The sequence below is a fragment of the Falco rusticolus genome, chromosome 6, assembly GCF_015220075.1.
Source record: "Falco rusticolus isolate bFalRus1 chromosome 6, bFalRus1.pri, whole genome shotgun sequence".
Lineage (NCBI taxonomy): Eukaryota > Metazoa > Chordata > Aves > Falconiformes > Falconidae > Falco > Falco rusticolus.
The window spans coordinates 26,239,982-26,266,530 of record NC_051192.1 but is presented as its reverse complement, the minus strand read 5'-3'; the positions used below and the strand labels follow the sequence as shown (position 1 = coordinate 26,266,530).

Here is a 26,549-nt window from a genome sequence, read left to right as displayed (position 1 = left end):
ACCACATACAAAATAATTATAAAATAATCTTAAATATGTGACCTGCAGATATTAAACTCTTTTAATCCTGATAATTTATCAAAAGGTTAGAAAAATCTTATACCTTCTGAAAGTAGAAATACTGCTATTGATGAAATTCAAGTTTTAAATTTGCCATTTCAACATCAGTAAAGCTAAGGATTATTTTATTAAACTGTTTGTATATAAAGATTTCTGAAAGATTAGTGAGCAATTACATAGTACTTAATGGACCATATACATAAAAAAAATGAAATCTGAGGTTGATGATACCTACATGGTTTCTTTATCAGCATAAACACATGAAATTTTATTCCAGTTCATACTGTTTCATACCATCCCTATGATAATCACTGATCAGAGTTTGGTTTGGGCATTAAGTATTTCAGACTATGGTCAAGAGTCCTGGGTATATAACAAATTAAGGAGTACTTCAGTCCTCCATGGATTCTTTGTGTATATTGAAAGGTACCTAAATTAAATTTTTGTTAGAAATCTGAATTATAAACGATCAGATGTTTTACAGGATTAGAGAGAGGGGAAAAAAAAAAAAATCAAGCTGTTTTCCATTTAACAGTGCCATCTGCAAGGCCAAGAATGAAAGCTAAGCTTCTTGTTTAGAATGGTTTTATTTAAAAGTAGTGGGAGCTTACTATACATTAAGATTATTTTCCTCTCTTGTTTACAGAGGCACCAGAGAATTATACAATAGAATTGAGTATTTAAAGACAAGTAAAGTAGAACAAAAATGTGTGGGTGTCAGGAGCAGCTTTTGATTGTAAAACTACTTAGTGAAGAGTTCCTAAGAGCTGGTGAAGCTTCCTCCCTCAAAAGTGGTAAACAAAGCAAACTGACTACCATCGAAGATTCTACGTTATAAATAGTTAAACTTCATGCTTCCTCTGAAACTCTGAGCATCTGAGCAAAAACAAGTGGAATTTAAATATCTTAGCATAATTTTGAGGTACTCTAAAATATTAGATTCTAGCTGTACTTTGGAATATTTTTATAGTGTTACCAAACGTTATATTAGAAACAGCCTTGATCAAGTTGTTTTTCTGTACTGGACGTTGTATTTCGCAATCAGAATTTCTGCCAATCTGATATGGGGCAAAAAGCACTCAGCAGGAGTGAAAGCACACTATAAAAAGAAAAATTTCATAATATAAAGAGAGATACAAAGGGTTTTGTCCTCTACAAGTCAACTGTTAGCTTTAATCCAATCTAGAAACAAGGAGCATTCATACAAGTGTCTTGGTCAAAAGTTTCAAGCTTTCTGTTAAATAAATATATTTTAGAGGTCCTACATGACTGTTTGTATAGCCTTGTTCAGTTCTCTGCAACAGCTAATGATCATTTATGAGCTATCCAATAGCTTTTTCTACAACACTTCCCTTCTACTCCTCTTAACAGTTTTATTTCAAAGCATCTCTACAAAACTTACCGGGAAATAGCATAAGATGTCACAATAGTACAATCCTTTGAAATATTCTGTAACACTACATGACACTACAAACTAAACTAAGATCTGCACAATTGAAAACTAAGTAACAAGAACTAGCCATGAATAAAAGTCCATTTACAGCTGCTCAAAAAAAACCCCACCCCACCCTAAGGTAATTTTAAAAGTAAGTATCTGATGAAGAGTCAGTAACCTAACCAATGTATCACCAGAAAGCAGTGACACACACCACTTGCTATATTGCATACAAACGCATAAGCTTGTAAAGAGTTGAAGATTTTTTGACAGAATTCAAGACATCTATTATTATTAATCTTACTGTTCTATCATAGATAAATAATAAATAGTAGTATTATTCTGTTTTCATAGTGGGTACTATTCACATACTCTTGAACATGGGTATATGTAATGGTCTAAATAGAGCATCCCATAGCAGGTTGTAAGCTCCCCCCACCCCACCCCACCCCCCCCCTGCTTTCCCTTTTAAGCCTTTTGGTTTGTTATCACTTCAGTTTAAACAGCACCACCAGGAAGCCATTCAAAAATAATTCACCATTTAAGTAGTGCAATGAGTGCCAGCCAGATACATTTCACATAATGCATCTCCCAGCTGCATCAAAACTTCTTGGATTAACAGTGTACCACGAGGGGTGGGGCAGAAATCTGCTAGGGAAACAAGTTAACTTTAGTACACGTATAAAAAATGGCTGACTGACAGCTTCCCCATCAACAGAAGCTAAAGCTCCATCAATTACTGTTGACAGCAACAAAAACTGATGAATTGGCAGCTAGAAGCACCAGATAACAGGATCAGTTATATTAGTGCTATAGTGGTAAATGACAAAGCTTGAGACAGAAAAAGCCAAGTATTTTGCTTTTAATAAACCTGGAAAGTTGTCTATAAAAATATACTATAAAAATGCACATTTTAACAAACATACCTCAATTTAAAGGAACAAAAAATAGAAGTTTTACCTATTTTCTGTTATGTATTCCTTCCATTATTCCTCTGAAACACACAAATATAATTGGCAATGTATGCAGCTGAGTACCAAAATAAAGAACTCTTTGGAATAGCACAGAATACTTTTCAAGTGTCTTTCTTTATAGTTAAAGTATTCTAAATTTTCAATTGAGAACAAGGAACTAAAATTTTAAACTGGATCAACTAGTAGTTCTGATTAGAGCCCTCTCAGAGCACCAAAATTAATTTTGTGTTTCTCCCCAACACAACTTGCACTTTAAATATTGCTTCCTATCTCAAATCATTTTCTTAGTCCTTAACGCAAAGGGAAATATGTTAATTTTTAAATACATCATATGTAGGAAGAAACATGCGCTTACCAGGTGAACATAAGGCACAAAGTATCCAAAAAGTGCACCTGGTATCCCAAAAGCCCAGATTCGGTAACCAAGAACTTTGAAAACTGAGAAATTGCAAATCTTTTTTCCAGGAGGAAATCTGAACTTTCCCTTCTTTCCTCCCTCCTTGTCTTTTGTGTTGGAAACAAGGGGTTTGTACGTAAAGCCAGCCAGGAACAAAATAAACGTAAGGATGCACAGGACCCGCAAGGTGTTGTATAGGCCAACAGAATCGATCAAAACTCTCAAGAGGAAGGGCAGTGACACAGTGAACAAGCTGCTGCCTGCAGTGACAATGCCATTCACTAGTCCAAGGCGTTTCTTGAAATAGTGCCCAAGAATGACCAAGGACGGCTGGTACGCAAACGAGCAGCCACAGGCAAATACGATTCCATAGGTGAAATACAGAGGTTCAATGGTGCTACATGAAAAGAAAAAAGAAAAAAAAATCATTAGTGTTTTGTACAGCACTGTATGCTCACATTCACCTACCATATGCAAGGCAGTTTTTCAATGAATTGACATGCTTACAGGGTCAGTTAAGAGTTTGTATGTACTTATAGCTGAAATGAAAACAGCTTAATTCAGCTGTTTTCTTCCACTGAAAATTTCATAGAATTCACTGAACAGGTAAAAAAGCCAAGTATAATTACACCCAAAAAGTCTCACTACAAGTTTTAAAAATCACTGTTAGGGTGAATCTGCCAAATGCAAGTTAAACCATTGCTGGGTTTTGTTTTTTTCTTTTCCAAAGAAAATTACATTGTTTTGATTTACGCATTTCTTCACTGTGCTAGCAGTTCAAACAAAGAAGTGAACACTCCTCATGGACTCAAAAAATAAAGTATTTACATAGTTTATTATGAAAATACAATAGCAAAAGTGGAAAACATCATTAATAATAAATAAAACAAAAATACTGTCAGTATTTGGTAATATAATACATTATTAGCAAATAATAAACTTTAGGTACTAATCTTTTTAGACAAATAATCCCCTTTTTATTAAATATTCAAAATTCAGTGTTTTGATCTAGATATTGGATATGCTAAGAAAGAAATAGGAAAGAGTTAATAAAGAATGAAACATTCCAGCTCTGTTTAGGCGAATCTTCATCAGAAGGTTCTCCACCATTGCCATCTACTATACTACTGAAATGAAGCAGAGCCATTGTATTAGATCACAGGGAGACATACGACATTAAAGAGGTGCTTGTGCAAGAAATCTTAACAGTATGAAGTAACAGTGTTACTATAATTAATTAGATTAGTATCGTAATATTAATAAGTCAAAGGAAGAATTTTTTACATTTAGATGAAGGAGGCAATGTGTGAGAAATGTTTTTATACAAGATTCAAGATGGCACATGATGATTCATTTAATTTATTTTATGCTGCTTTTTCAACAAACTATGGGCTCTTTTCTATCAGCCACCACCTACTTTTAAGGCAGTTACAGAAGACCATTTAACCTGTTAGCCAATATATTAACTTTTTTTTAAAAAAAAAAAAAGGACTATGAATACTTTATGTAGTGCTTTTCATCACAGGTTGTTATCTCTATAGCAAAATACAGTCCACAAGCTTCCCAGGCAATTACAGAAATTTTTAGAAAATAGTATTTGACTAACAAAGGCCTGACACAAGGAACTCTGCTTTTGTGTACTATTGTGAAAAAGTATTTGTGTAACATAATATTGTTGCTTTCTGCCTTAAACTATCAATTTCTGAAACTGATTATACACAAGGTAAGACAGCAGAAACAACATAAGGAGGAAAGACTGATTACCTTTATCAATGGAAAATAACCAGGCAAAATAAAAACAGAAGTTATAAAACGAGAGGAGGACTGTAATACAGTAAAGGACAGAACTTCTGCTGGCACCTGTAGATTCACTCAAAGAGTCTGTAGCATGACATACATAGTAAAATATTTTCCTGCATTACGAATATTTTTACATCTCAGATTCCTAAGAGATAAAAGTTACATTAAAAAAATCAGTTTGTAACAAAAAGCAGTAAACTATATTTACATTTACTGTACAATATTTTACTTTTAGAACATAGACTTCTGTATCTGAACTATACTCCCTAAATTAACTGATATCATAGGCATAAATCATTTCAGTGTAAGTACCACAATGAAACATCAAGAATGCACATTAACATGCCGTGTACTCCAACAAGAATTTACCCCTCTCACCTCAAAACGCTCTTCAAATTCTAAAACAAAGTTCATAAAAGCTAGAAGGTTTATAAAACCTTTACAAAATAAGCTTCCTTCGCATGCCTTTTCTGCACCTTTGTTCCATCGGATATCAGGGAAACACAAGGATGACAGCAGTTTGTTCAATGGATGAAAACATCTTTCCTTTACCCAGAGATTTAATTTATAAACGATTGTTTCAGTATTAATCACTTAATACACTACTGGAAAACAAGAAGGAAGACTTTTCCAAGATGCATTCTTTTATTTTTTACCTCACCTGTGGTAACAAGCCTCTTAGAAAACCTACTTCCTGATATTGTTTGCTTTAATAAAATTAAGCAAAACATTTGTACTTGGATTAATCTAAAAATATAATAAAAATCAGAAGCTTGATCAAGTAACAAGAAAACAAAGCTTTCTTTTTCCCATAAATATAAGTTATTCCAAGAATAAATATAAACACTAGTCTCAGTACCTAAGACTGAACTATTTGCCTTCTCTTCCTATAAATCTGTGGATGTGTTTTTCACATTAGGGGCCATGTGCCCAAACCAGACTTATTAGTTCAGGCATAGTGCCACACAGCATGGATATTCATCCATCCAGGTGACAGCCAGCTCACATCTGTCCAGTTCAGACTACAGGCATAGAACACACATTTTCGTAAGCCTGACTATAATACATTTTCATCTATATAGGAACCTTTTCTGAATTTTGCTTTTGATTGTTCCTGTATTTATTCTGCTAAGGGTGCGGCAAAAAGCAGACTGAGAACTAGAGGTAACTGGCGTTTTTCCTGCTACTTCTTACTCCATCCTCACTAATCAATTTCTGCTGTTGACTAGAATAAGTGAGTAAATTTCCTGTTTCCTCATCTTCTACTGGGCATGTCCAACAAATCAGCCACTCAAACTACTTGGGATTTATTCTGCAAAAGTTACAGAAATTACAAAATTAGGTGTTAATCTGGAGAAAGGAAAATGTTCAACTACTGCTCAAGTTTTTTCAATAACACTAGAAAGAACTGGGATACTTTTAGTAAAGCAAATAAGCCCTAAGTATATGTTATTATACCAAGGTTTTCACTATCTCTGTGTTTGGCAATTGAACCAGTAATGGAAACATCAGATGTTACTAGAACATTAACACCTTCCTGTAGGTGTTCCTGTGGCGTATTTATCAACATTAAAACAGTGTTTTAAAAGCAAGTTGAGGGGACAGGGCAGGGGAGAAGACAAACAATGTTTAGGTACCTGCTAAACCACAGCATACATAAACAAACATACAACAAGTTTATCCAGGACAATGCTGTTGATCTCATAGCATTAGTCTTGCTGCTGCCACATTTATACATAGTGGTTCCTGTTAAATAGGGAGTGCTGTGACAAGGTCACACTATATTTTTAAAGTTATTTTTGAAATTGAAAGTACTACTTGGTGTTTGCACAAGTCATAGAAAGAAAAAAAAACAAATAAAAAAGGTTTCTAATTAACAGATAATATAAAGTAGTACTGCTTACTCTTTCATATTCTGTTGACAGAATCAGCACTACCTCTACACTATAAAATTGGTAAAATACTTTGAATGTAACAAAAATAATTTTTTACCTTACAAAAGAACTGGAAAGTAGTCCAACAAACCCTACTGCAGCTCCAGTAACAGCTACTTTTCGACAACCAAACAGGTCTGTGAATATACTGACTATTGGAGAACAGAAGAAGACCATCCCCATAGAAAGAGAGCTCACCCATGCTGCAAAATAGAAAAACACAGAGCTTTAGAAGACCAAGTGATTTAAGCTTTCAGCTAACATTTGTTTTAGTTCAGCGACATAAAATCTTAGGTAACAGCTGGGTAGCAATTGGGTAAATATTTTAGGAATAATTAAATACATTTTTAATTATATTTACCCAACATGGTAAAAAAGCCTAACCAATTCACATGATCAACAAATTTATATTTTATCGGCTCAATGAATGCAATTAGCTACAGAAGTGTTTTGTTTTGTTTTTTTTTTTTTAAGTAAAAAACACCCCACCACAATTAATCCTCCTAACTAACCTAGTATTCAAACTGATCACTAGGCCATTAAAGATACCTTTGAGGCTCCATATCTATACCCATTCTGACATAAATTAGTACATTTCACTTTATTTAATTTTAGACTTTAAGGACTTTGAACAGCTAGGTCTGCTGAAAAATGTTAACTATTTTTTAACTTAATTACATAGACCTAGATAATACTGAACATTAATAATGAGTAAATGAACAATAGGCTTTTACACTGTAATGTACACAACCTGAGCTAGCACAACCATTTCCATATATAATGGGAAAATATCACTACATCTGATACTGTTCCAGCTTGATAATGGTCTAAAGTCTCATTTATAAACAAAGTACAGTTTCAATAATAAGTTTCAGTTCAGGTGAGTACACTATAGTTTTAGCCACAGGTGTGTTTTTTATTTCAAGCTTACCAAAAATTTCTTCAAATTAACTTGAGTAGAAGATAATTTGATTCATTTTAAATTAAAATTCAACTTTCTGCATCATACCAGTCCTCCCAGGGCATAAAGGTAAATCAAGCTGCTGTAGCACAACAGTTACAAGTATATTCAGGCATGTAAATGTCCCCATCTATTTGGGGGACGGGGGGGGAGGAAAGGTCTAAACAGGCAGTGGAAAAAGATGTCGATGCAAGATGCATTGGAAAAAATATTTTAACTTCTTAAACTGCACAGAAAATGGAAGAAAACTTTTTCAACCTGAATGGATTTTAAATTATGTAACTGGAATATTGTTTAGGATATCTTTCTTAAAGACACAGTTAGATAAATGATTGTGATTCAGTGATAAGGGCAAATAAAATTATCTGGGGGAAAAAATATAATGAGGAGACCTAATGTAGAATATTTTCAAGTATATCTATCAATACCAAGACCTAAAAGTAGTGTTGTCAAAGCGCCAGTGAGCCGTACACATCAATGACGACCCCATTGTGCAAGGCACTAAAGAAGACAGAGCAAAACAAATAAGCAAACAAAAAAAATTATTCTTCAAAGAGTTTACAATGTAAATGAAAGACAAAAGAGAACAGATGGCTAGAGAAAAACAGAAATGAGAGTACAAGAAATAAACCCTTTATTTTAGGGCAAACAATGATCTCAATGAATCGTGACCTAACTGTTTGGAGCAGAGGGTGTTATTGAGGTTTTTTGAGTACGTGTTAAATATAATGGAGTTTCAAGACACAATCTGAAGTAGAGTGAGGTACTTGCATGGGTATTTCCTGGGTATGACTAACCCAGACAGGACAGCCCTGGCAGCCTTGCACCCACCTCTGCCACAGAAACGTGAGCTGTGTGAATGGAGAGCACAAAAGCCTAGGGAGAACAAGGCCCCTGTGACACTGAAAGGCCAAGACCAGATTAATGAATCTGTCCGTTCTCTTCCTCTCCAGTCAGGGAAGACTCAAATGCACCTTGGGCGTGGCAAGAGATGACTTGGAGATCTGTCCCATCTTACAGCTCAGATGGCTCCTGATGTTGCAAGACAACATTGTACCAACTACAACTCATAAGCAGGAGGTAGAGAAGTCCAGCTTCAGCAAGACTCCTCATTCTTTCCCAGAGTGAGCTATACAGAGCCTGCAGTTCTACTGTCCAAAGGAAACTGCAAACACTAGGAGGTAGAATGTCCATGGCTTTCTGTCACACACGCATACACACACCCCCCCCAAATAAATGGTAGCTCCACCACCACAAACAGTCCTCAGCACCTCTGCGTGACTTGCAGGGCAGCACTAAATCTCAGAATACTTGTGACACCTGGGGTATCTCCAAGGCAAAGAGAAAAGGCAGATAATTCTTGAGAAATATGCATTACAAGACTCACTGTCATCAGATTTACAGTGGTATGAAGGTACCAAGGAATGGTTGAGCCTCCTGCCAGCCTTCCTGCCTAGGTATGAGAAGACACAAAGGCAACTGAGGACTAGGCAAGCCCACCAGAGATTACTGCTTATGAGAATCCAATCTCACATGGACAGGTACATGCACCACATTCATGGAGACAAACAGGTAAAGAAATCGGGCAACTGAAACAGTTGAAGTAGCTTGCATAAGTTCAGACTAAATTAAATTACTTCAGAGCCACAGATACAATTCCAGAAGTCCTAATTTCTAGTTAGTACAGGCTGTGATTCAATTAGCATTCTCCTTAGTGGGATCAAACAGTTTACAGTACTTTGTAATGGCTTAGACAGCTAATAAAATAATTGGAATATAAAAGCCTGAAGTGCAAACATTCAGCTCAAATTACATTCAGTTAACATTACGCTGACTTTGTCTCTTCATGCTTCCAGGTACTAATGGAAGAAATATGCCCTCCTTACCACATGATTCTCTCTTTTTTGTTATAGCAATGGCAGGCAAAGCCTAAATAAAAGAAGAAAGGTTCCCACTGATTTTCAACACAAGAGACTGGTAAGAGGAAGCACACTGGCCTCATCCAAAGCATTTTGGAACAGCATATTAAACTGCAGAAGCAGAAGCCTGTGCTTTACCACTTATCTAGCTAATGGAAACTGGAGCCCTTCAAATTACAAATCTAATAACAGACTCTTGTGTCCTACAGAAATGTAACTTAGATACATTGTTGGCATGTCTTGTATGAACAGCTTTATTATTTAATGAAAATATCCTTGAAGCTTAATTTCACACGTACGCATAGTTCAAGAAAGTTTACCATACCCATCCTTGGCAAAGAAACCCAGCAATGAGAATTAAGATACAAATAGAACAGCACATGTCTAAATCACTAATTTCCTTAAGGCAAATCCTTGCTGCAGTATCTTGATCCTACAAAGAAACTGACAGCTATAAAATATACTCAATAGATCCAAGTAATTTTCAATTCCACTTTGCTCAAGTAAGTTTTCAAGCATTCTTATACTTTTTTACTCAGTATGAAAAAGGTACAATTGTCTTCCACGTTTTTTAAATAGAAATTACAACAACTGTCCCAAATAAGTACTAAGAAAAATTACAAATGCAGCTTGCCAGAATAGTGAAGTTCTCTAGAGCAGTTATTTATTAATTAAAACATTTCTGCTCCAGGCTATTGGCTGCTTTCCTGGCCACAAGCTGGCTACATTCCACATCTGCTAACTCAGATACTAGCACAGAAGCTAATTGCTACATATAACTGTATTCATATTCATATACAAAATATTTTGATTGCCGTAGAAGAAAAGCTATTTCTGCTTTAAGGACTTAAACTTCCTTAAGGCACTGGAAGTTAAGAATTAGCTTCTTAAAACATGTAATTGCAGAATAACCAATTCCCCAGCTTCCCTAGAAGATGGAACAGAAGTTATCACTGAGCCAAAAATATCAGACCAGACAGCCCATTGGTAGCATCTATACTGAAGTCTGTTCATGGAAACACGTAATAATCACAACCCCCCAAACTTTATGTTGATAGAATTATTTTAAAATGAAAACTCACAGCTGCATTTGTAGTGAATTGATAAAAGAACATGTATGTAGTTCAACTATATTCTGAGTATATGTTCTCATATTTCTTTAGTGATTTCTCTGTTCGAAGGCCTACAGAAATGAAACTATACCACGTACTGCACAATTATGCTGTTTTACTGTGAGTTTTAATAATCAGCCCCATTTTAAAGAGCTTCTCTTGTTTTCAGCTATATAGCATCTAACTATTCACAAAATCACGCCCATTGTCACAGGCAGATTATGTAATACATATTTATATTCCAAACTACAAATCAAGCTGTTTAATGTTTTAGTTCATCATTTAGACTCAAGCACTAGGACTTACGACACAACAGAAAAGAAAGCATTAATACCATATTGCATTGGAATGTTTTATCTTGCATAAATTTAAATTTAAGGCTATTCATCCATAGCATTCCTCTTCACAGTCAGAGTTTTTCTATGTATTACAATAAAAATCTTAGCAGTTTTATCCTCCCAAGTGTCTTTCAGGTGGTTGGCTTAACACAGAGATAACACCCTTCATTCTTTAATGAACTTCAAGGATTTTTTTAATATGCTCATAACCTTAATTCCTCTGCTGTAAGAAACATGAACTAATGATCCCTGCTAAACTTCCTCTTGCAACCTATGGGTTTATATGTCTTTATCAGATCTGTTCATACTAGTTTCTTCTCCAAAACGAAGTATCTTTTTACTTTGACTATTATAGAAGATATACTTTTCCCCCTTCCCCCTTTACATTGAGTCTAATTGTATCATACTGTTTCAGAGCCAAGTTAGTCAGAACTGCATACAGTATTTAATATAGGACAAACAATAAGTTTCTGTGCTAGTGTAATTATTTTTTAAAAAAAAAAAATGTATTGCAACTGATTCAGAGTAAAGATATTTAAAAAACTTTCCATGACCTTATTCTCCTGCTAATGATAATAACTGATGTAGAGGCCCTTTTTTTCAGCACGTATTTGGATTATATTTCTCTCCACAAGACACATATGTACACTGAGTTTAATCTGCCATATTAATCACTCAGCAATAACAGAAGAACTCAGCAAGTCTCACCATCAGCCACCAACATACATACAAGGACAGAGTACAAAGTTTGAATTTGTCCAGCAGCTCAAGAGGAATCCAATTAGTGCCTCCAGTATCTAGCAGGTGATTATTACAGAATATAGAGCTAGTCTCTTTTCAAGTGGTGCACAGTGACAGCACAAAAAAACAACTGAAACTGCAATAAGTGATATTCCAATTAGGTGTTATGAAACATTTTTTCACCATGAAGGTAGTCAAACACCAGAATGAGTGGTCCAGAAAAGCTGTGAAGTGTCCATCCTTGGATATATTGAAAGCTTGACTGGACAAGGCCGTGAACAATCTGATCTAACTCAGAAGTTCAATCTATTTTTTTTAACTTGGCCCTCCTTTGAGTGAGGGGTGCCAGACCAGTCTCTTCCAACTCAAATTATTCTAAGACACTATAATGTATGGAAGAACATGGTTCTAAAACCCTAATTTAGTTTATTGAAAAACTGGATTCTAAAGATCATGTTAAACATCAGCAGTTTTTCAGACAAAAAAATTTAGGTTGGCAATATTAGGCCAACCATAAATCTGTTTGTGAGTCTTAGATGTAAAAACTCTTTCAAGAACCAAACCCTGGGGGATTTTTTCTCCCACTTAGGAAATGGGAAGGACTTGGCGCTATCCTTGAATTCTAAGCCAATTAGGTCCTTACACAAATCTCATGAAACTAATTGTTAGCATTATAGATGTAAGCTTCATTGCTTAGAACTACTGTATCTCCCTCCTACTGATGTGCTTTTCCTATCAACATTGTTTTATTCTTGTTGCCAGTGCCCAAAAGCACAGGGTTACCTGTTGCCTAAGGCACTCCAGGTACAACCTCTTTTATCCATTATTTTTCTTTCTCCATGGAAAAGCTAGTAATTTCCAAAAGAGGGAACCGTTAAACACGTTAGGTAACCAACAGAGCAACAGAACCATTAGACCCAGCAAGTATCTGAATACTCTCCCATGTCCACACACAGCCTCTGTAGGTCAGCCTCCTGGAAACTGCCAAGCCTATTTTTAACCAGCCTATCACTCACTACCCAAAGATGATGCCAAATGCCTTGTGCTACATGCCTTGCTTACACACGCCTGTGAAAATTGTTTCAGAGCCAGCTCAGCAGCTTCTCATGAATTCTGAAGAATTTCATTAGTTGTGTGCGCAAAAGGAAGAGCTACTGAATTTCTACATAGCTGTTCCCATTACTGAGCAATCCACAGACTGCACAACAGTACGCCAATAGAAAAGGAAAGCAGATGTTGAAATCACCCTGAAAACAATGATACAAGCTTGTGCTAAAGTACTGACACTTTTAGAATTCCTATGTCGAGGAAGTGCATTGCTTGTTCTATTCAAGAGATCTGCTGATCCCATTAGAAGAAAAAGTGTGTGATTAAGGACTAAAAATAATTTTTTGACATAATGCTGCCACAGGAAGTATTCTATACTCTGAACTCAGGTTACGTGACTACAGCTTTCAGTTTGCTTGCTTTCAAGTGTACAGTCTGCAGATATCTGAGCTAGGCTCTCCCTTAAAGCAACATTATCCAAAAATTGAATCCCAATTTAAATGAAAATTCTAAAATTATTTTGGGCCAAGAGAATTAAGCACAGGGAAATACCACTTCTTTTGGACACCAAAGTTATCTTGAACAGGATTTAAGAATCAGAATGATCTATAAAGAATCTAATTGGATTTCAACAACACACTCAAAGAGATCCTGGTCAATACACAAAGATTTATGAACCAGGGGCTACTGGAAGTATTGGATAGGAATACAAGACATTGGGTTTTCCTCCACTCTTTTTTCGCTTGTCCCCGAGGAGCAAGGCTTTTGTTGAATAACCTTATTACTGAAAGATACTGGTAGTTGTAGTGAGTCGGAAACCAAGAACTATATATGAACCGCTGGATCCCAATAATTAGATCTTTGAACAGACCCCCCATTTCAATATCACAAGCATGAAAGCATAACTGGTGTTTTCAGAAGACATTAAGTTGTCATCTGGCAGTCTGAATTAGTTTGTTCTGAATGAAAAGACTGAACTCACAGATTTTACAAATACCTGTAAGCTTTCCTGCACTTACGCATAGACTCTCTTCAGTATATGCGCCTTATGACAGTCCAGAATTCTACCTCAGGTTTGTACGTGCCATTTCAATCTTGATGCCACAATGTGGGAAGAAGCACACACACACTAGTATGTTGTAAAATTAGCAAAATAAGCTCATATAATAGGTATAAGAAACAAACCCAAACATTGTATAAAGTCAGAACATACACTGATTTCTTCCAAGGCTTTATACACCATAAATGTTCTGACACAATGGGTGACAGATGAAAAGACTGAGTGCCAGAGAGATTCACACATATCCTTAATACAGTGACCGTCCCTAAGCTTGCTATTTACAAAAATAGGAATACTACTTTCACCCTCTGCCTTCACAAGTAATGACGACAGAAGATCAGAATTTCTACTGAGATCAAGTCCTTGTGAGCATAAACAGCAGGAAAACAGAACAGTCAGAAAAATGGGTATTCGTGCACTGACAAAACATCCCATATCACTGCAACTAGCTGATTACTTAACTACCATCTAATTTATACTTGCTATAGTAAGACAAGCTTAGGCAGAGTTTGGGGGGCTTTTTTCTTATTGGTACCCTCTTTAACAAATCAACAAAGCAGATAGTAATAATGAATCCAAAGCAAGTATGGGAAACCGATCATGACATTTTCCTTAAACTATAAGGCATAAAATAGGAACCTGAAACAGTTAAGAAAAAGATGTTCTTAGAAGCAAACAACTTTTACTACCAGAGAGACTGCAGATCATCTATGTAGTTTTAAAAGTCAGGGCAAAACAAGCAAATGCTTAAGTTTGTAAAATCTAGAACAAAAGCTCAAAAGTAATAAGTGCACTGTTAGGCAAAGTATTGCTGGTAGAAATTTAAGTACTAAGCCTTCAGGAACCTTTAAAGGAAGGCCGAACTAATCATTAACAGAAAAACACATGCATTTGGACTTCATGGCAAACTGAGCTTGACCTTTGACACTTAATAAAGTCTGAAAATGCTGTGGTAGGAAGAACAAACAAGGAACAAATCGATAAGAAATGGCTGTAACCACATGTTTTTCCTTTTAGAAGTCATACAAGAATGTCTTCTGCTGACTGTCTGAGGCAGTTTTCAAAGTACAATGTAATCACATTTTTAACTAACAGCCCAACAAAAAAAAACAAAATAAAATAAAATTGAATCCCAGAACTGATTTCCAGGCACATTTTTATCTCCCCACCTCCACCTCAATTAGCACTGGGGCTTTTTGGTTTGGTCTTTTTTTTTTTTTTTTTTTTTTATGCACACCACACAGCTGAACATCAAGCATCATGTTCTGTTTTGATTTAGGATCAGTAACATTCTGCATAATAAGTATTAGCTATTAAATTCAAAGATGACAACCTGATTTGCCAGAAAGGTTTAATCCTGACTGCTCTCACAACCAATACTTACATACATATTCCAAATATATTTGCAACCGAACAAGTCATGCAATAGTCTCATGTTTTAAAGCTATAGCATAGACTAGACCTCAAGACCCAAATTCTGAAATTCTTAGTGAAGCTATTGGTCTTCTTCCTCACCCTAGTCAATGCAAGTGAGACGGGGGAAAGACCTGCAGATCAAGTTTGACTTTTAAATGGCACAAGCACACATTTTAGTTCTACAGCAACACAAATCCTTGTGAGACCATGATGAAGATAAAAACAGACAAGATAAAGGAATCTTCACAAGTAAGTTTGGTACGCTATTTGAAGAAGTTCAGGAGCATAGTTTGCTATCAAGCAGCTTACAAACTAACCTTAACTCTTCATATACAAAGATCCTTCTGAAACAATCGGAATTGGCTAAGAGACCCTATTACATCTCAGCAACTTCATGAACATCCTCAGGACATACTACAACAGCATGTATTTTCTGATTACATCAGCATATATTCCCCTTTTATTCTGCAGGTCCCTACAAAATAACCAAACTTTATTTAGGTCTTAAAACCATATCTTCAAGGCTCAAACTGTTACCTAAAAGATCTCTTAATGTTACAAACCAACATTCCCCACTATCCACCCAAAATAGTCATTAAAAGCATCAAATTTAAGGTTTAATAGCAAACAATTCCCCATTTTTATTAAGGGACAGACTATTTACCATAAAGAAAAAAGTACAGTAACCAAACCCAAAACAATCACAAAGAGCAAAAGAACTCCAGCCAAACAAGTGATTTTAGGACAAATCATTTAGACCCTGTAATGGGCACATATTTTTCAAGGTAAGATCTGATTGTTGAACTAGCATCTGCTTCAGAGAGGAAGAATCGGCATTTATATGGAAACAGAAGTACCTATTTTGAAACAGGATATTTCAGTCCAGAAAACAGACAGATGTTCAGAGGCATGTACCTGCACGTAGTATTACAAGTACAAACATCGAACTATACAGCAAAATTCTGTCTTTGCAATTGTAACATTGTTTCGTGCTATCAGTTAAGTAGAAAGCTACATTTGACTTTAAAAAAGCAATCTTAAGGTAAAGTGCGGTGACAAGCAGTTCAGTATGCCCATCTTTCATAAGGAATGCTTACTTTTACCTAGTATTTACATACGTATTTATCAGTCTCATCAGAAATACACTGCCAAATGGAAACACAAGTCCAAAACTGGACTATTTTAAGTGACACTAAGAATTAAATGCTGTTCTCACAGGCTGAGGAAAAACAGAGATTTACATGCATCTTATTTTCTTTCAGCCATTATCTCCTCTTCCCTTTAAATACTGAAAACTTAGTAGAATAACAGGGGTACCATAAGTTTTTGAACAGCAAACAAAAGGATTAAAGGGTTGCTTCTTTCAGAGGATTAATAGGAAGAGGAAATCATTTGTATGGAAAGCTTCATGAGACCAAATACAAGGAAAAGCATATGACAGTAATCCCCTATGCCAGCAAGTGCCCTTTATATCAGTTGCACACACATGTGACTGCTTCTGCACTCTGTAACCCTTGTAACCAAGCTAACTAGCCACTGTAACTCTTGACCTTGTTTTTCTGCCTCATCACCATCCAAAATTTTTGAGTCTATCAATATCACCCACTGGGACAATAAACTACTTCTCATTAATTTAGTGCCCAACTACTCCAGCAGTTACCTATCAGATTTCCAGGAATCCAAATGCCCAGGTTGCCATACATCTAGAAAGCCTGAGCAAATTGCTACTTTGCCCACAAAGTAATTTCATCTTAGATTTACAGCTGATAAAACCTCATGAATGATCTGCTGCATATGAAATATTTCACATACAGAACTGCAATAAAATCGGTCTGACAGATACAGTACACATGAACTACAGCTTGTGAAGTACTTAGATTTGGAGTTCACATCTGTCCCATTCAGTCTAATATCCAGTTTGCAAAAAATGAAAAGCAAGAGGTTATACATATTTTCATTTCTTCATAATACCAAAAGGATTTTGACTAGACACTGCAGATAATTACTACTGGTAAGAGATATAATTTAGATATTTACAGTCAGTAAACTACAAAAGAAAATTTAAACAAAAAGCTTCCATTTAAGCTGTTGAATCACATGCTATAGCTCGCAATAAGTTTCTTTAGAAGATTCCAAGTTTTTTTAAGGTTTATATAGGTAAAATGTAGTTTAAAAAAAAAGAGGAAGTAGTAAAGCATATATACAGCATATAATAGAAGGTAAAAAGCATATATAAACAATGATATCTGGAATACATTTGTTGTTTAAGTCAAGAAACAGATCTTTCTATTTCAATAATATTCCTATTACATTGCTTTTTCTTTTACTTTGGATCTACCTATTAGTGATCCATTACCAAAACTACAGCACCCACTCAAAAAAAAAAGCTCAGTGAGCAAATACAACTTTCTGAAGATTTTTTTAATGACAGAATACTTTTGCTTGGTAAAGATCCCACTATCTTGAAAACAACACCAATGGTTTTACTAAATATTTTACCATATTCCAAAAGATATCGTAAGTCCAAAGCTCTTATTTCAAAAATAAGAGCACAGAACCCTGAGCCAATCATACTGCTGATTCATTTCCTCCCTGTTTTTCACCAACACCTTTAGTTCCTCAAGCTTCTGGGTGGTTGTATTAAAAGACTCTTTGGCCCCACCATAAGCAAACAGACGCAGGCACACGGTGTCTCAATTTTTTCTCTGAAGCCCTGGATTAACACATTGTTTGTTACTTCCTTAAGGTATGAAAGTCTTTTTATTTTAAGAGAAACTAGAAATTAGTCAAGAAAACTGCTGGAATTAGTTATCTCCTTCAAATATCTCATGAGGGTTAGAAAACCTTAGAGAGTTTCAATGCCTTACTCCTTAATACTTCACAAGAAAATCTTTGTATTTATTTGTTGAAAGGAAGCCTAAACTCACCACTATGCTTAAGAATTGCAACAGTCTGCTTAAGCCCTGCAAATCTGAAACACTATTGCAGTGACTCAGCCTTTTTTGTTGTGTCAATAGCAAGAACTGGTAAATAATCAGTACGGAAGTATTTTTTTTCCGTTACATTGCATAATAGCACATTATAGAATAGTATAATGGTTGTTATCAAAAAAGAAAAGCACTCAATACTCTGCTGAAGAATCATCTCCATCCATTAACATCACACTGATTTCTTAGAAGAGACGGAGCATTTGAAATATGTTTTGTTTTATCAGCTTGCAATCTAAGCACCAAGTAGCTTGACTAATAGTTTTTCTACAACCAAGTGTGCTTTAATGCTATTCCCAGAACAGTAACCCCACTAGAGCAATTCAGGAATTACACCAGCAATTTGCCATATTCGCAGTCAGATCATAACTCCAAATGAGTAAGTGAACTATTATTCCCTATTACTAATTGTAAGGGGAGGGAAGGACTAAAAATAATACTCAGCCTAACAAAAATGCTATTACATCATAAACAGTAACTGTCACTAGATAACATGTGACTAATAACGATATTAACATTAATAATATGTGTACAATACACATCCATGCTGCACAGAAAACAGCTGTAGTACATACGCAGAGGTTTTTGGTCTTCTAGAACACAAAAAAAAAAATGAAAAAGAAAGCATCTGTCTCTTAAAATGATCTAAAAAGCTTAAAAACATAGGGCTATTTCCACTGACAAATTACAGATGCTGAGAAAAGAAAATGCAGAAAAAAGCAACAAAATAAGGAAAATTGTTGTTACGTGTATTACATGCAAGATCCTGAACAAAGTCTTTCAGTTCTGTTGCTCAGGGAGTACAGGCTTGGTCAAAGGCCTGCTGCAGGCATCACTACTGACCTTAACACACCAGACTGTCTTCCATCAAGCTCCATTTGTGCAGTGTTGGGTTCCGCAGTAAAAGATTATCTGCACACCCACAAAGAGGCACAGAGAGGCCACGGCAGGAGGGGGAACCCAAATAGCATCCTGCCCTGGCTCCTCGAGGACCCATGACAGGAGCCTTCAGCCCTGATAGCACCAGCCTGTCTTCATGTGCCCAGAGGAGCACAGGGGCAAAGGCAGGTGGCTCAGAGCAGGGGACACCCTGTCCATCCTCCCCAGAGAGCCTCAGCCCCCACATCCAGGTGTGACACCCATCACGATGGGTCAATGCCAGGGCACTTTCAGAACTGGGGGGGGGTGTGGGGGGTGTGTTACTGCCTTGTGGCATGGAACACACTGGGTGATGCCATGGAAGAGCATTTCAGGATCACAAAGGACTTATTATGGGATGTTCAGGGGAGGCACTAAGGAGATGTTTTAGGGATCTGGGGAAAAGCAAGGGGTGGTGGTGGTGGGAAATTTGGAATATAAGTCAGATTTATCACATGTAAACAGTTTGCTGGCCAGGACACCCATTCAGCCATGCCTTGTGCCTCATTGGCACAGCAGGTCCTGTCTTCTTGCTAAATTCCTTTCTAATCTGTTCCTGGGCAAGGGACTCTCCATCTGTGTGCATAGCTGAGTGTCTGAGCCCAGCACCTGCAGGAATCCACATTGTTTATCTGTATCTATAATATATGTATACATTTGCATACACATATATATACTAGCAGACCTCCATTCTGTTCAGTGAGAGAGGGGAGCAGGATGGGGCCATGAGTGCTGTGTTCATGCGAGTGTTATTTGAGTGTCTGTCAGATAATCTTTGTGGCCAGCCCTGAGTACATGTGCATATGCAGCATACATGTACACACTGTGCGTGTGCCTGCCAGAACTACACTTTTTCAGCATCACTACTGGTTGGACCAGGGACACAAAAGCAGCAGCAGCCTCACTTCCCTCAGGCTGTCAGATCTGGCCTGATATTTTCCTAGACACTTAAGACAGGAGACAAAAAAAGTATAGGCCTATTAAAATACACTAGTCTTTCCCTTCTGGTCCAAGTTTGTATTTTCAGGAAGTTGCACTCGTTATACAGGAACTGTTCTTTCTTTCACCAGGTCTGGTGAAACAGCTGATGAAAAGCCAGTGACACAGTAAAGCTTAGTAGAGCCACGTAGACAAAACTGTTCCAATTTTGAAAGTTGTTTTAATTCTACCATCCCAACAAAGGAGTTTTTATCCATCCTGTCCCTTCAGAAACAAGTTTATTCTCCTAAGGAGCCACTGTAGCGCTTATTCCCAGCTACTAGAGCACTAACTGATGTGGCATCAGAAGTGCTAAATTGTATTGAGCAGGGGTGAAGCATCTCGGGTGCACTACAATAACTCATCTCCACAAGAAGGTGGCTGCTTTTCAGTTTCTTTGAGGTAAACAAGAGAAAGTTTACTGTGCAAGGAATGCATTCTCAGCCCATGACAGGAAGTGGATCAAGAGCCTATGACAGAAATTGCAGAGTGTCGAGCAGGTTAATAGGATTTGAGGATGGGTAAATGTGCATGTATGAACAAGACAGGAGCCTGCAGTACCGAGAACAAGAATAGGATTAACCTGATAATCTCCAACAGCTAAAGCTGGTGCGACAGCAGCTCTGGCACCAGCAAGGAAGAAAAGCAAGAAAAAGGGGGAGAAGGAAGACTAGAGAGATTTCTTGGATGACAGGATAGGAACAAAAAGATTCTAGCAAACAAACTGGAGCTCCATAAAAGAAGGGATAGCTGAAGTTGTGTTGTCAAACAAAAAGTGAATAGTTTTCATACCAGTTCAGACAACAGGTCTGATATAAGCGTATTTGGTAGTTTAAGGGGTAGTAACAGATTAAAAGCTGCTTCAGTGAAAGAGGCAGGTGTTCTCTCCCTTTTTGTACAAATGTAGAGACATTTTGTAAATGGAAGCATTAAGACTGCTATGATTGGACAATGAATGGGAATGCCTGGGTGTGGAAACATAAAGAATGACAGAAGAAAGGCCTTCAAAGACAGCATGTGTTGATGACACCTAGATAAGCAGATCAAAGATCACAGTAACAGTACATATCAGCTCCTCAAAATACCCCAAGTCAGTAAAACAAGGACTAAATTTACACTAAAACAAGGGACAAGCTATAGACTTAAGTCATTAAGAGATAATAGGGGGATGATAAATAACAGGATTGAAGCTGTAAAACAGCCAAGATAGGAAGACCAAAAAAAAAAAAAAAAAAAAAAAATCAATCCTAACTCAGAGGTGGAACAGGGTGAAGAGATCCTCACCACTGTCAGCTCTGACAAATTCAGAACTCACAGCTGCTGACCTAAGAACCCAGAAGACATGGGGATTTCATAGCAGGAATATCTCATCACTCATTTCATGGAGAGGATTTCTAGCAAGACCACTTTGACACATTCATCTGTGTGATCTGGCTGTTCAGACTATTTTGATACATGTGTCTTGATCCTCTTGAGTTATGTGGGTGTGACTGTGTGTGAAAGTGTCAGGGCAGGGAGGTGGTTTTTTTTTTGTGAGGTTTTCGTTTGTTTTAATTAAAAATCACCTCCCCATCATTTTAAGGGCTCACAATGAGCTTTGCTATATCATTATTCATCACACAAATGGAGGGAGATAAATGGGACAGATAAGAGGGGGAAAAATATGCTATTTCAACAAAGAAAACAGTAACATCCATTCACGTGTAATACACCATTAAGGAGTCACACATACCAACCTCAGTACATATTATTTTATGTCTGGCAACATCTCCCACTATGTGACTGGGGGGAAGATGTGGCTGCAGGAGAAAAATCTGCTTTCCTAAATAGCATATAACACTAGTTTATCATGAAAAAAAAATGATACAGCAATTAAAATGCCAAACCACCCCAAATTATTTTTTTTTAAAGTTCCTATCTAATGAATAGTCTCCCTGGGTATTCATGGCTTATGAACCTCGCAACTTAAAAGACCAGTTCAGACAGTTCCATACACTAATACAATGGAGTTGCATTTCAATACAGTCTTAGACAGTACTTACAGGTGGTACCTTCCATTTAAGTTAAATACAACATCACATCGCTTGCATCCTTCAGATTACCTACTCAGCCCAATGCAATGGGCAAATAGTTACATTTCAGAAAACAAATGAAAACAAAAATAAAGTAAAAAACAAAGGGAAACTAATTAGGACAGGAATTTGAGCTAGTAAATTATTCTGCATGAATAATGATCAGCTTGTCAAAATTCATAGTGTTTGTTCACTATGAAACTCACAGCTGGAAACAGCAGGGATATTTCAGGTCAAGAAGGAGGTTCTTTGGCAAAAACTACACAGAAGTTTGCACAGCTCCTGCCAACACCATGCTTAGCTTGAGGCAATACTTTTACTTTCAGGAGCTCTGAAGTGACTCAATTTGGGGGGAAAAAAAGCAGCAAACCCCCCACACACAAACAACAGCTTACTAACATATCCAATAATGAAAACAAAAGATTCTGATAGTTCTACAACAAGTTTACTTTTAAGAGTGTTACAAACCTCATAAGAAGTTACAGAGGCTTGAAAATAAAGACTCAAAACAGCAATGTTATTTTAAAATATTTATCCTCCTTACAGCCCCTTAGACAACAGAGGAGAAATTCACTCAAGTTTCTCATATTCAAAATGGCTACTGTCAAACAGAGTCATTCCTACTCTTAAAAAGCCGACAAGGAAGAAGACATGAGAGTGTCTTTCTCCCTTGCCCCTCACCCCCAGTCAAAAAATAAATTCTCATAGTCCTGCCAAGGCAAACAGATGATGCCAGATGCTTCAATACCGGTAACCATAAATAACAGTTTTCCTGACAACCAGCACTAAATATCCCCTTGGCGCAGGCTGGTAGGAGCTTCATGAAGAACACTTACCCTTTTCATAGCTTTAATATAGCCAGATACAACAAAACTATTATTAAAAAAAACCAAAAAGATAGGGATAGGAAAAACACTTTTTATCCTTATTTGAGAAAAAAACAACCCAGCATTTCCACATGGCAGAAATAGAAACAGGAATTGTTTTAAGAATTAATCTTCTGGAAGAACAAGACATTTTAGTATACGATTAGATAAATTATATTTTAAGTATGTTTTTTGCATTTCATTACAAAATTGGAGTAAAGCTTACAAAAAAGTGGAAGTTATCTTAACTCCTTTACAAAGTTTATTTTCCTTTTAAGTAGAAGTCTCTTCTCCCTGATCTAAATTTTATTCTAGAAAGCACTAAAACAAAACTGAAGAATTTCTTCATCATAATGAGGTTACCTCCCCTTATGCAAGGTCTTTTCAGAGTGGCTGAATGTCATGAAGTTTTGCACATCTAAGAACAGCTTTAAATTCTTATCATTCATCAAGCAATCATGAACCATGCAATTAAACATCTTTTGAATAAAAATATTTTTTATAAAGTGTTTAGATACAATCACTCATTGAGAATTATCTGGATATGCTAAAGTAACATGCCATTCAAATTAAGTCCAAAGTTAATTGCTTAGAACTTCTAACAGCTTTTAACAAAGGGTTCATCCATCACAAAAGATTCTTAGAAAAACAAAGTTTAAATTGAGAGGAAAAGCCCTCAGAGGTATGAATGCACTGACTAAAAGAAACAACAACAGCTCAAATTAGTATACAGAGAACAGTTACAGCAACACCCAGAAAGAATCCATGTCAAGTCCCCTTGCTGTGTGGTAATATTAACAAATCACCTGGAAAAGGGAGAAGGGCTGAAGGGACAAAACTCATCTTAAAACAGAACTCAGGTGACTGCAGCTGAAGGGTGGGGGTTTTATTTGGTTGGGGTTTTTTGAGGGGGGGGGGGGGGGAAGGGGTGTGCAGCTAGGGTGTTTTTGGTTATTTTTTAGAGTATATATGGATGATATAAAGAGGGTGAGGGTTTTTTTCCTCTATTTCTCATAAAACAAAAATGGAATGGGACTCCCAAAGCTATCAGAAAGCACATTTCGAGCACAAGGAAATGTGAATTATGTTAAGAAAATGAATTCAACTGTGCATCCTCCACAACTGAGTGTTCTGAAGTCCACAGTCCACTTTAAAAAAAAAAAACAGTTGAAATACAGTGAGCTTCTCTCTCTCCAAGTCCAAAAACCACTGACTGGCCAAAGGGAGCATAGCAGGAAGGACTACTTTTTAAGCACCAGTTACTAGTACTGGATGCAGAACACCGGTTTTGATCAATTTTAAGTGTGACATATTATTTTCATCTAATTCCATTTGCTTATACATGATCCACATTCACACAATATGTGGTACTACAGTCCTTTTTATCAAGCATTAAGGCCGTACAACTTGTTTTACAAGAGCTAATATGGACGAAAAGGAAGACTTCACATGCACCAAATCTTGGTAATGCCACATTGGAGGGAGTGCCTGATATGCTGAAGGACAAGGCTTCCTTCCATGTGCAGGGACTTCAATCTCTCATGCTGAGAAATGGACCAACAGGTACCAGAACGAATTCAGAGGCAGATGTAAAGTCTCCCACCTGGGGCGAAAAACAACAGGAGGCAGTACAGGCTGCAGGTCTACGGCTTAGAAAGCAGATTCACAGGAAGGGCCAAGGGGGGACCTCACAGACACAAGTTGAATCTGTGTCAGCAGTGTGCCCTTCAACAAAACCTGACTGCATTCAAAGTTGCATTAGCAGGACCATTGCCAGCAGGCTGAGGGACATGGGTATTCCACTTTCATAAGGCTGTATCTGGAGTTGCACCGAGTTTTCTGCTCCCCAGAACAAGAGACAGATACTGACACATTGGAGTGAGTGCAGGAGAAGGCCACCATGATTGAGGGCTGGGGCACCTAATATAGCAGGAAAGACTAGGAGAATTAAGATTTGTTCAGCCTTGAGAAAAGACTTGGGAGGTAACAGCAGTGCAGATTTTATTGCTGTCTGCAACTACCTAAAAGACAGAGAAAACAGAACCACGCTGCTCAAAGGTACACAGCTATAGCACAAGAGACACAAGATGGAACATGGAATTTCTCAGAGTGAGGGTGGTCAAACATTGGAATGTGTTCCCAGAGTATCCGATCTGACTGAACAGGGGGTTGAATTGAACAAGATGGTCTCCAGAGATCCTGTCCAGTCTTAATTATTCTATGAATACAGACAGTACAGCTAGAAGAGTTTTGCAATCAGGACTATTCCCTCTAAAATCTACTGCCAGGACACTTGAAAGCAAAGGTCATAGATCTTTCTTGCAATTAATAGGAGGGTCCATGCAAGCACAGCATTATAAATTGAAGGTTTTGGAATGTTTTTATGCAATGACATTCTCTTCTCCACAGCTACCAAATACAAATAAGAAGATACAACTGGAACAACAATAACTTTTTTTTTATAAATGAAACATTCCTCAGTTTACCCCAGATGCTTGTTCCCAAGTGGCCCAAGCTCATAACTAAAACAAACATCAATTTTAATCATCAAATGTCTGCCAAAAAAATTATGAAGTTGATTTACATATTTCTGTCAGCAGCTCCCAATTCTCTTCGGAAGAGTTCTCATACCACTGAAGATGCTACTTTAAAAAGACAAAAGTTGAATTTAATTATTCAAAAAGCTTTATGATCAGGTTTAACACCAAGACTGTTTGCAGTCTCATCTGGAAACCTTTGTGCAATCTAACAATTTAAGTAGCTGGTTTACACCAGTGTCTGCATTTCAGGACTTATATCTACATTTATACTATGGTTCTGAACAAATTACCTAGTCTATCACACAAGTATTTTGTTTTATTAAATTAAAACATGCCAAATACTATATAGATGTATAGATTCTTTTGCATACACTAACTTCTTTGTACAATTCAGAAGTTCAACCATCTGGGTTTAGATCCAACTTTAAAAGTCTTCAAGAAAGGGACAAAACAATTCCAATTAACTCCAGATTAGCAATTAAAAGACATTAGAAAATATCAAATCGAGTAAGTCTCTATTAGCATTAGTCCAGGAAAGCAAAACACCAATTAAAGTACCTACAAACTCAAGGACAACACTAGGAAAAAAGTAACACGGTTCCATTTGCTCTGCTTCTGATAAACTGTGCACAGGGCAACAACAACCCTAACTACTGAAAAATGCCTAGAATAAGCCATTTTCTGGTTTGTACAACAACTGCATGTGCATGGTACAGGAGACCTATAAATTTGAAATTACATAGCTCTGCATTTTTATTAGCCTATTCAAGTAAGTTTTGAATAAATGTTTTACTACTCTAATCAATTAAAAATTCAGATCTGTAATGACAAATACATTTAATAATATTGACCTCTTTCCCTTAATGAATATGTTTCCACTGTGTACAGGTTTTATGAACAAAACACTGCAGCTGTGTCACTGCAGAAACAAACCTGAAAACAGCAGGCAGAGTTTGATTCTGCTTTTATGCTTTCCTAAAACCATGTATGTGTG

At 36.7% G+C, this 26,549-nt stretch overlaps 1 protein-coding gene across 3 annotated transcripts in view; it reads right to left on the bottom strand.

Moving 5' to 3' along the window:
* The window catches only part of SLC16A10 (solute carrier family 16 member 10), a 71,523-nt gene that overhangs the window by 25,085 nt on the left and 19,889 nt on the right, over nucleotides 1-26,549 (bottom strand). For all 3 annotated transcript variants that reach the window (XR_005104827.1, XR_005104828.1, XM_037391220.1), the window contains exons 2-3: nucleotides 6,659-6,803; nucleotides 2,825-3,263 (exon numbers count right to left, since the gene is read on the bottom strand). Coding sequence is in view for 1 of the 3 variants with exons in the window: in XM_037391220.1 (XP_037247117.1) it covers nucleotides 2,825-3,263; nucleotides 6,659-6,803 (584 nt within the window). In the remaining 2 variants the exon portion in view is untranslated. The remainder of the gene's footprint in view (nucleotides 1-2,824; nucleotides 3,264-6,658; nucleotides 6,804-26,549) is intronic.